This window comes from Gopherus evgoodei, chromosome 9, assembly GCF_007399415.2.
Source record: "Gopherus evgoodei ecotype Sinaloan lineage chromosome 9, rGopEvg1_v1.p, whole genome shotgun sequence".
In the NCBI taxonomy this organism is placed as follows: domain Eukaryota; kingdom Metazoa; phylum Chordata; order Testudines; family Testudinidae; genus Gopherus; species Gopherus evgoodei.
The window spans coordinates 43,700,509-43,712,633 of record NC_044330.1 but is presented as its reverse complement, the minus strand read 5'-3'; the positions used below and the strand labels follow the sequence as shown (position 1 = coordinate 43,712,633).

Sequence of the window (12,125 nt, the reverse complement as noted above, 5' to 3'; positions counted from 1 at the left end):
GCATGAATTTTTAATCTGAATTTCAATATGCACATTAACAACAAATAATGTATTGTCAAGTACATTCTATCTACCAGAACTGTTAGTTCAGTATCATTATCTATTTCCATATACAATATTTGCTCCATGAGCTGATTAACAGCATTTCTAAAAATTGAATGGATTATTAAGAGCTAAGGTTATTGTGAAAATTTACTTTGATTCAAATGTGTATATTGTTAATAGAAACTATGAAGTATTAAGGAAACAGAATATGTATGGACACACACACACTCTCTCTCGCTTGCTCTCTAAATTGTAACACTTATGTAACTGGTAGGAGAGGTTTATTATACACTATCAACCTTTACTGTGAGTTGAAGATTTTATGCAGGAATTTAATTAATTAGACTCAAGAGAAGCACATATTAGTCAGTATATTCAAGTTCATATTTAAAGATAACATGGCTATTGAGCATCATGCACTTGTTAACAACAGACATATGGTAGGAGTGACAGTTAATTACAGTATCACAGGGTAGCCGTGTTAGTCTGTATCCACAAAATGCATGCATCCTCCATGCAGCTGAGGAAGTGAGGTTTTTTTTACCCACGAAAGCTTATGCCCAAATAAATCTGTTAGTCTTTAAGGTGCCACCAGACTCCTAGTTAATTACAAGGAATTGTCTACTTTTTACCCAACATATTGAATATGCAGATCTATTGTATAATTAAGACTGGTCATCATGTAAGCTTTACTTACCTTGTGCAAGCCTGTTCATAAGTTTCAGTGTCACATTATGACCAACTCTCAGCTGACAGCAGGATCTCTATTATAAATATTTAATTCTATACTCTTAAAAACTGAAGTTCTAAAGTTGAGGTACTGTTTTACATATTCTACTTAACTCCTGAGAGACTGTGAAAATATACTGCATACACACGCATGTCCTCCTAAACCTTCATCTCACTTGCAGTTTGGAAGATGCCAGTGGTCATAAAAGTAATACAGTTCCACTAAAATTAATAAAAATGTATCAACTGTGGGCTGCGGAACTTATTCTAACAATCTTAAAACCATACTAAGTTTGTGGTGCTGCAGCAGCAGCCCTACTCTGCTCTACAATGTAGAGAGCCAGAGTTCAAAAATGTCCACTGGTTAAAACAAGACTAATACAGGAAAGACGACCTCAGCGCATCAGCCAGGAAGGACGGGGGAACGCTGTACCCACAGCCAAGGAAATAAGAGGAAGATCTTCTTCCTGTAGTCACTCCCACTCCTTTTAAATTTAACTACTGGAAATGCACTTTTGAAAAGGCCCTTCTTGAAGAGGCAACATCATGAGTCCAGCTCTTTTCCCAGGCTTAGGTTCACAGGCACAGTTGCTGGCTACTAATTTTCCCTGGGGGTACTTAACCCTCAATCAGCCCCAGGCCCCACCTCAACACTACCCCTTCCACCAAGACCCCATCCCACCTCTTCCCTCCCCCAAGTGTACCCCATCCCTGCTCCTTTCCCTCCCTCCCAGAAGGTGAGAGGCACTGGGGGGGAGGAGGGGAGCTGGCTGTCAGTGGGTGCTAAGCACCTGCTAATTTTTTTCCATAGGTGCTCCAGCCCTAAAGCACCCATGAAATCGGCACCTATACTCACAGATACCAGGGAGCTGGCAAATTTAGGAAGGGCAAGCACATAGATGTGTCTCAGATTTCAGTTAAAATGGCAGCCACACCAAAAAAATCCAAGAAGTCCAAATGGAAATAAACAAGCGCACACTCTGTGGAGGAGGAATTTGAGGAAAACAGGAGGGCCAACTGACACCAAAAACTATGTAACAAAACCCCTTTCTCCTGCACGTACCTGCTCATAAAGTCAAATTAGACTCACTTCTGCACCTTAAAGGTGATGATAACATGTAAATAGAAATCCCCCAAAGTAGCTAAGGCTTGTCTGCTTCATATCTTATAAGATCCACAAACCAGAATACTACATAGGGTGACCAAATGTCCTGATTTTATAGGGACAGTCCCGATTTTTGGGTCTTTTTCTTATATAGGCTCCTATTACCTCCCACACCCTCAATCTGTATCTCAAAAAATTATATTAAATAGTTTCTCCAGAAAAGAATATCATCTTGTCTGAGGAAGATTTTTCTCCCACAGACCATCTCAGCAGAAAGGTCAGAACTACCCTCTACAGAACAGACTTTTTATCTTTTTGTAAGCAACTCTTTCATCTATGTGTTTGTCAGAGACACTATAGCATAACGTGACAAAGTCTGTGGACAGCACTTAACACTGCTGATCAAACTAAGTTCAAATCCAAAATAATTTGCAGCAGTAGTTCAAAACCAGAGTGCTTTGAGATGAGACTATTGACTAAATTGAATCAATATAACTTTGCAGCTAAGTCAGTCAAAGACAAAGTGAATAAATACAGCTTGTGAAACCACAGCACTGGTGTTGCAATGACAGCTACCATATAAGACAAAATTTTACTAAATCTAAGCTTTCACAAACAGAGCTACCTAAAATCTGAGCTCTCAGAAACAGAGCTATTAACCAGGAATGTAAATTGCATTCTTATGCACTACCAGTTTGTCTGCACAATAGTACTGGAAAAATCAGTTCTTACAAGTAAAAGGTATTTATTAAAATATGGGAAGTGGTTATTGTAGCAACTGTAAGCATAAAGGGAAAGATGTTATGTAACCAAAATAAAAATAAATAAATAGCGAATAACTAAAGTATATTAATTATATTTGAAGTCCTTTACATTCACATTAAATTCTCTAAATTATGTGATAGGTAAATGCTGTGACCTTTGTACAAACTCCTGCTTTGTATCTGTGATGGAGAATGCAAGCCTAGCAAAAACTGAGATACCTTTACATTTTGTTAGTTAATTTCTGAAATACTATCTCTGCAACGTTCAAAAAAAATATTGTCTTGTATCCACACATCCGGTTTGTGTAATGTATGGGGTCCGTATAATGGTTAAAATGTAAGATATGATGTAAGTTTCAATATGGCCATATATGCCCCACATAAATCAGATGCATCAATTATTGGTACCTGTCTGTAAAAAACATGTCAAAGAAAATACATAAGAAAGATGTACTAGGTAAAGTGATAAAGGGAAAAATTGCGAAATGCCACCCAGTTAGGTATAAATACAAAAGGGGTAAGCATAGAATTTTGAGACAGTTTGATCATTGCAACTGCTGTTTTCCACAGGGGTTGGTAATATATGTACTTTTCCTTTCTGTATTAAACTCTAATAATCTGATTAATAAATTGATTAAGTCTAGTTATTGGACATCTCATTAGTAGTTTATATTGTACATATAACATGCAAGTCTCTCTCCAGTTAAAGAGATTTACTTAGTCTCCACTATAGTTGCTAATGCTTCATGTGTGCCATATATTTTTCAGATAAAGCCATAACCTCCAATCTGGGGGCTTGATACCTTACTTGGCTTCACCCCTGGAATGTGGATAATTACTCTAAGCAGATTCTACGTTCTTCAAATTTCACCAGTTCAACTTTTCATACTGCTCAAAGCAGTTTTTTCAGAACCAGACATAGCAGAAACACGACTGCAGAGATCTCAATTTAATTGCAACAAATGCTGCAACACAGGGAAAAATCATCTGATTCCTCTGTAGCATCTGTCTCCAAGGATTTAGTAAAACTATAAAAGAGAATGTATTGCTATCTAATTGGATAGTGCGTGTCCACTGTGTAACTATGCCAGCAGGGAATGCATGTGACATACAGCTACTTATTAACTAAATTGAGTCAAAGAATTAAAGTTAGAGAACATTTTAATAAGTAATGTTTTATGGTTTTAAAAGCGCTCTTCTGCAGAGACAACATCCGGCGTCACCCCACATCAGCATAGATTATTAAAGAAATTGATTACTAGCGGGCAGTCTAATAGCTGGCAAATATGTTTTCCATTTTCAACTGCAATAAAAATCACTTAAAGATTAGCTATTAACAAAATCCATAGGTGAATTCACATTATAATAGAAATCAGGTTGGTTAAAGTTTGGGGATTTTTTGTTTTTATTTTTCTTGGTTAAATTCATTATTTTAAGAACAAGAGAGACATAGAACGTGTGTGTGTGTATATATATGTCACAAAATACATACATACATAATATATTTGACAGTAATGAGAGATATCGGCTTCTTTCCTAAAATGTGGAAGTTAGTTAAGTGCTAAAACTGCTGTGCAGCTATTGGATATTTTGTGGAGGACATATAAACAAAAACTGCCCTTCCCAAAAAAATAGTAGTTTCAGTTATTCACCTTTCATCTATATCCTGGAACAAACAACTTGGTGTGTGCGTAGTTGTAAAAATTCTCTTGTCAGGAGGAATTCTGGGTGCTAAAAGGAGAGAGAGAGAGAAAAAGAAAAAGGGGAAAATAGCTTGACAGCACTTTTCATATGCATACATTGTTTTAGAGTACCTGGATCCTTCTGTCAACATAGAATAAGTTTTAACCCAACAGACAGCAGTTTTCAATGTTACTAACTTGCTCATATCCACTTATACCCTCCTAATGACAACAGAGTGCAGTCCTGATCACCTATATATTACAGTTTATAGCAATATTTTATCTCCAAGACGAATGTATTGGATACAAAATCAAAATTGTTTTGTTTCTTGATATCTTGGGTTCACTCCTTGGGTGTGGCTGAGCTTCACCTCACAGAGGACCCGAGAGGGTAGCAAGACCAAAGATGATATACACTGCTTTAATATGCCATGGCCTGATCCTGGGTCTAGTTTGGCTCCCAACACAAGTGAGGATAACCTCAAAGCTAGTATTACTTTCACCCACTTGCAATCACCTGTAGGGACCACTGTGACATCTGGGAACTGCCAGACTGCAGCTGCACTCTGGCAATGGACCCAAAAAGCCTGATAGACTAGGGACTACAAGAGGGAGCATAAAGCAAGATACTCTAACTTTACATCACACCCAGGGATTCTTCTACACTGGGAAATCTTCAAGTATCTGACTATACCAGCTGGTTTGTGTTGGCGTGCTGGTACAATCAGATGCAGCAGGGACCAGGATTTGACCTTTGATGCTAGTGTGATTTGTTTCGAGCAGAATGGCTCTTACAAGCAGAATAAGATTCATAACATGCCTATAGAAAACGTCTACCCAGGACGATTATTTTCATTTCAGGATGGTTTATGACTTGACTCAAGCTTAACAGTTACACATTGCAGTTCTGATGTTGCTTTTAAGACCACTGTGATTAAAATGAGAAGTATGTGACTGAAGTTATGGCAACACTATCAGGATTCATTTTATGTTTTGCCATACTAGTATTTCAGAAAAAACATCTAGGCCGGGGCAGGCAAACTTTTCGGGCTAAGGGCCACATCGAGTTTCCAAAATTGTATGGAGGGCTGGTTAGGGGAGGCAGTGCCTCCTCAAACAGCCAGGCGTGGCCCAGTCCCTGCCCCATATCCGACTCCCCCTGCTTCTAACCCCCTGATGGCCCCCCCCAGGACTCCTGCCCTATCCAACCCCTCCTGTCCTCTGCCCCATCCATCCCTCACTGTCCCCTGACCACCATCCCCCACAGCTCCATCCAACCCCTCCTCTCATTCCTCACTTCCCCCATCACACACCCCCCCGGGATCTCTGCCCCATCCATCCCTTCCTGTCTCCTGACCGCCCTGACTGGCCCCTGCTGCCCCATCCAACCTCTCCTCTCATTCCTGACTACACCTCCACCCAGATCCCTGACCGCCCCTGAGGCCGTCTGACAGCCCCCTGCCACTCCATTCAACCTCCTCCTCCCCTTCCTGACTGCCCCTCCAGGACCCCTGCCCCCCAGGCCAGGAGCTAGGGGCCGGTCAGGAGGGTCCCACGGTGTGGATGTGACCCGCAGGCTATAGTTTGCCCACCTCTGATCTAGGCCTACAGTTTAAGTCAGGTGCACACCTGCCTTATGATTATACATACCCAATGTACAAGTAAATCCTTATTTGGGCACCAGCACACTTGTGCATTTATAGGCATTCCATAGCACAAAGGGATCTGTGGTCCCTCTGTAAAGAGACAAATCTCACCCTGTGTGAATAAGCATTCTCATGCAAAATGCGTGCAAAGGTGTTTCTCTTAACCATAATCAGAAAAACTGATATTTCAATTTGCAATTATTTTCTCTGCTGTTTATGTTCCTTTTCAAGAACAATGTTGATGTCATCTTCCTCTCCCCATCCCAATCCTCTGCAGGCAATTGAGAATACATATTAAGGATGAAATCCTGACACTAATAAAGTCAGTGGCAAGATTCCCATTTGACTTCAGTGGGGCCAGGGTTCCACCCAAGGACCCCAAATGAGCTTTAGCAATTACCTCAGCTGCTCCATTTATATTTATATGTTATATTTTTAAAATAATCATGACTTGGCTGTGAATGCCCTATACTGCTGTTCAAAAAGGGATGTGAAAAAAACTTTTATTTGTGGTTTGAATATCCTCTCCCTTAAATACTCATGTTTATAACATGAGAGATGTGGGGCACCCCTGATCTAGTTACCTCAAGACAGTTCTTACCAGACAGTCATTTTTCTTATATTATATGTAATTTCATAAAACAGCTGAATGTTTGTTTTAATAATGCAGACCTTTTGGTTTTCACAGCTAAAAATCACTGCATCTTAGTGTTATTACCTTCATAGCCAGAGTGCACCTTTTCTGCAAGCAACACACAGCAAAGCTGATCTTCTGCATTCTCAGTATCTTGTATTTTGATAAGGTAAGGAGTCATACGAAATGGGTAGTAGAAGACATATTCATGTTCTTTTCCTGCACTAATAATGAAAAGAAAGGACTAAATAATTATTTGTTTTGCACAGAATTTAGTCTACAGTGAGGTCTTCAGTGCAACAGCTCATGGACAGAATTTTCAAAAGTGCTTAAGAGAGCTGGGCATCCAACTCCCGTAAGAGCTTAGAAAAATCCCATCCCAAAATCCCATCCCAAAGTCTTCTTGGAGAGTACCTAGAGGGAGACCCAATCCTGACCAGGGCCTTTGAACATTAATTGTAATGAGAGTAAATTATTCTGTCATCTTATATAAAAACCAAAACACTCTACTTTTTGTAATAGTGTTCACATTAACAACGAGGAGTCTGGTGGCACCTTAAAGACTAACAGATTTATTTGGGCATAAGGACACAGTCAGATGATCCAACCACATCAACCACACCATCAGGAGCTCCTTCACCTGCACATCTACTAATGTGACATACGCCATCATGTGCCAGCAATGCCCTTCTGCCATGTATGTTGGCCAAACTGGACAGTCTCTACGTAAAAGAATAAATGGACACAAATCAGACATCAGGAACGGTAACATATAAAAGCCAGTAGGTGAACACTTAAATCTCTTATTGAATGTCCAGGGAGATTGAAAAGTAGCCATTCTTCAACAAAAAAAACTTCAAAAACACACTTCAAAGAGAAACTGCAGAACTACAATTCATTTGCTAATTTAACACCATGAATTTGGGCTTGAATAGGGACTGGGAGTGTCTGGCTCAGTACAAAAGCAAATTTTCCCTCTCCTGGTATTAACACCTCCTCATCAATAATTGGGAGTGGACCACATCCACCTTGATTGAATTGGCCTTGTTAACACTGGTTCTCCACCTGTAAGGCAACTCCCTTCTCTTCACGTGTCAGTATATTTATGCCTACACCCGTAATTTTCACTCAATGCATCTGAAGAAGTGGTTTGTTTTTTACCCACGAAAGCTTATGCCCAAATAAATCTGTTCGTCTTTAAGGTGCCACCAGACTCTTCATTGTTTTTGTGGTTACAGACTAACACGGCTACCTCTCTGATATTTGGTGTTCACATTAAATCATGTGAACACCATTCATTTTGAACAAGGTCACTCTTTAATAACTTAATAATCTTTCTCTTGCCTTAATCCTAGTCTTTCCTTCAAAAAGGAATTAATTTTATATTTACATAGTGGCTGTACGCTCATATGACCTTTACTTACTAAAATCCCCACAAAACCTCTAGTACTCAAAGTAGTTTTTCTAAAGTTCATAGCTATAGTATAACAAAAATTTTATTTGTGTACTTTTGAAGTATTATCAGAGACAAAAATGACTGAGCTCTTTGGGGAATAGTTTAGTTGACATATGGAACTATCTCACTATGTTCAATGTTACCAAATTTCTATTCCTCATGCTTGAGGAGACGAGCTAGAAAAGGGGAACCCTCTAAAGGCTCAAAGAACCTCTAAGGCAAATAAAAATATATAAATGTATTATATTCTGTGCTTGAAAACATTTAAGTAATGGAAAACTTCTTATCTGTTAATATCCCCTTCCTAAATGCCATCTCAACTAATTCTCATTACAGGATTGCTTTCATTTTATGCAGACCAGGTATGTACTTTTGTGATGGTGAACAATCCAACTGCCAGAAGAATTCTTACACAGTTATAATAAACTTACAAGAGAACAGTTCTTAAAGCTAACGTTAATTATGGTACAAAGAAATCTGACCACTAGCCTTGCAGTGGATCCCACAGTGACCAGTTTTGAAGATTAATAACTATAGATATACTAGAGTGCAACAGAATAGCAGAGTTGGCTTTTGGAGACAAGGAATTAGTTGTTAAAAAATTTTCCAATCACTCAGCATTAATGTCACCAGAGAAAAGTGAAATAGTGAGGGAAAGAAAAAAAATGTAGGCTGCAAAAAGAATAAGTCCCTGCCCTGCCACCTAACAAGGTGAGTTACTTTGGGACCAACTCTGTGGCTGAAGCATGCATCAGAGATGCCTGGAAATAAATATTGCAGTGCCCTGTGAATGTAGAAAAGGAGGCCCAAATTTCTCTCCTGTACATCTTTCTACGGGGTATTGAGGCTCTCTCTGCTCAAGACTTGCTACTTATGTGGTGGAATGGAAGAGAATCCCTACTAAAACTGGTTGAATTTATGCCTTGTACAGATCAGTAATACAGCATTTGCTACATCTGGAAGTGGAGGACTGAAGACTTTCCTCAGCCATATGAGACAGAAGGAAATACAATATGATTTTTCTGGGTCTGGTTCTTTTGACGTAATACAACTAGCCGCTTGACAGCTCACATGTTCTATAATTTCTCTTATGGATGCACTGAATTCCAACATGAGTAGGAGAATCACAGATCCTAAGAGTTTTTTTTATTTTAAATAATAAATAAAATTAATAATAATAAAGAAATTCACTCCAAAAAAATGAATGCTAGAGACATTCCTGAGAACAATGTTGTGTTGATTAATAAATACTACATGGTTCTTCCATGAAAATGATTTTGACCAGAAATATATTTCAATACAGGAATCAGGACTCTACAGAGAGAAATGGCCTTGGAAGGTAGGGCCAGACAGTTCCTATTGCACAAGGCTTAGTTTCCACAGGAGGAATGGTGTGTTCAGGTTGTTTGGCCAGCTTGTCAATCCTTCCAGGATCTACTGACATGAGTGTCTGAGATTAGTGAAGAGGACACAGCTTCAGAACCCCTCCTAAATCTGCAACTTCGATGTTTTGATAACTAGATCTTAGAGTGAGAAGCCATCTTACAGAAAATGTATAATGGATTCTGAGGGTCTCACTTTATTTCTCCTGCATGAGAACTATCTTTAAGAGCTGGAATAAAATTCACCATGCTGGATTTCCTTGAGGAAACAAAGTCTGAAACATACAACTCTAATGTTTCAACTAAGGAGGTCAGGATCCAGAAAAGCCTTTTCCTGTTGGTCATAGTCAAATTCTTCGCCCTCCAACAGCAATAGTTGTCCATTCCTTGGGAAAAAAGGAGATATGAGGCCTCCTAAATTTCTTTTTGTGACACTTACCTGTTTAAGATATCTTAGATTTTTGCTGGCTTCCTGGGGCTTTTACTCAGCTCCTTTTCCATTTCAGCTCATGAAAGAAACATTCACTTTGTGCTCTTAAAGAGAAAGTGTGCTCTGTCCTATGTCTGCGGACCCCAATCTGAAGGAAGGAGTCTAGTCCTCTTAAAGACCTGGGTTGAAGATTTTCAAAGGTGATTAGGGGATGTGACCACACAATTTTCCTAAGTGTCAATGGAAGTTGTGCTGCTAACACCCCTAAACACCTTTGGAAATTTCAGCACTGGACAGAGGACTGTTTTCCCCATGGACAGGTAATGGCAGAATGCCTAATTCTTTTCCCAGGTACAAAAGGACCTATTTCACGAAGTCAAATAGACTACTGGAATCCTGGCATCTTTAACTGACTGCAGTCTCTTCCAAAGACATCAAGAGTTTTAAGGAGTTATGGTCTAGACTGAATAGATCAGAGCTGGTATGAGGCTTCTGCCCTGGATGCCAGCTTTCATTTGGACAGAGACCATACTATGTTGCATCACAAATGCTCCTTGCCCTGGCAGAACAAGGCTTCCCGTGCCAGACACACAGCTGCACAATTCTTCTTCTGCAACAGGCTGCAGGTATTCAGCAGAAATGAAATACATTCAATGTTTGGCTTTGTGCTTCCTTGCCTGTTTTTTTTTTTTTTTGGGAGGGGGGAGGGAGAAAGGTAAGAGAGGGGCAAGGAGGTAGGAAGCATGAGGGGAGCAGCAAAGAGAGTAGTCCGGGGGGTGAGGAGGGGGACAAAAAAAAAAAAGCTGTCCTCTACATGAGTGCCCAGAAAGTAGAAAAAATGGAAACAGCTCGCTACTTAAAAAAACTGAGGAGAAAAGCCTGAAAAGAAACAGCAGTGTCTTGAACTGCTGTGTTTCATCTGCATAGGGGTGGCAGAACTAGCAATTTGTCAAGGAGTTGGGGCTTCTAAGCTCTGTTTAGCATATTGATGTCTTATCCTTTTATCTCACACCCACTTCATTTCTATTTCATCTGCCTGTGGCCTGCTATCAACAAGACTAAACTCTCTGGTGCAGGGATGATCCTCAGGTACCATATAGAAAAGTAACAATCACAATGCCCTTCATCATGATCAAAGGAAGGACTGAACAGAGATGGACTGAGTGGAATATACAAGTATCCACTGAATTAAATGAAATGATGAAACCCTTCCTCCAAAGCTTAACAGGATCAGTTTACTTGTACCTAAGTGCAAAGGTCAAATTCCAAACTGATTAATAACTGAGACATGAGGGTGAGGGAATATCTTTTATTGGACCAAATTCTGTTGGTGAGAGAGACAAAGACTTGTTCAATAAAAGATATTCCCTCAGCCCCCCTTGTCTCTAATATCCTGAGGTAGACAGCTACAACTACACTGCATTAACAACTGCGATGCAGTTTCCTGAATCTGCTTTGCAGTTACTTTCTATAACAATCTCTATAGCGTATGTTAGATAACCACAGGCCATGCATGAGATTTGCCTTGTTTTCATATAAGGAAAAAGGGACAGTGAATTAAGAATCCACTGAGTACTTTTTGACATGCATGGTCTCAGTGTTTAATACTTCAAGTCTAATTTTAATATTTGGTCTTACCTGATGCGACAGAAGAATGATTTCTCCTCCATGCAGTCTTGTGTGGAAGACTCTAAAAATATTAAATGGATTTTATAACAAGTTGCAATAAGCAGTTTCAAGTTTTGTATTCCAAAATGATTGTTACTGAAAAACAGAGATGTATTCAATGCTGAGAGTACTTACCAACTCCATTACAAATACTCCATGATGGCAATCTGTAAGGGGTAGTGGAGCTGTAGAAAACACTGACATCCTGAGGTGCCAAGAACTCCACAAATTTGGCATTTTTAAAGAAATCCCTTTTACAGCGGAGAATAGAGGCAGCTTGATCAGAGATGTACAAGACTTTCCCAGTAATCAGGGAAACAGCTACAGCAAACATGTCCTAAGCAATAACAAAATCTCAAACATTTTAGACAAGAGAAAAATTTCAATCTTCTTTGATAATACAGTGGTTTAAAAATGGTATTTGGAAGTTCAAACTAAATTTGATGTTAAGTATTATTCATCTCGTCTATTTTTAACTAATAAGAAATGATTAAACCAAATGTACTGTATGTAAACCAATGTACATCAAGTTTCAAGACAAAATTCTTTTAACTGCCTGAAAAATACATATAGCTGATATAAAC

The 12,125-nt window shown here is 39.2% G+C and overlaps 1 protein-coding gene across 4 annotated transcripts in view; it reads right to left on the bottom strand.

Moving 5' to 3' along the window:
• PER2 (period circadian regulator 2) overlaps window positions 1-12,125 on the bottom strand; it is an 87,252-nt gene that overhangs the window by 29,861 nt on the left and 45,266 nt on the right. For all 4 annotated transcript variants that reach the window (XM_030574253.1, XM_030574249.1, XM_030574250.1 and 1 more), the window contains 4 exons: window positions 11,677-11,878; window positions 11,512-11,563; window positions 6,690-6,829; window positions 4,296-4,374 (listed from right to left, as the gene is read on the bottom strand). In XM_030574253.1, the coding sequence (XP_030430113.1) occupies window positions 4,296-4,374; window positions 6,690-6,829; window positions 11,512-11,563; window positions 11,677-11,878 (473 nt within the window). The remainder of the gene's footprint in view (window positions 1-4,295; window positions 4,375-6,689; window positions 6,830-11,511; window positions 11,564-11,676; window positions 11,879-12,125) is intronic.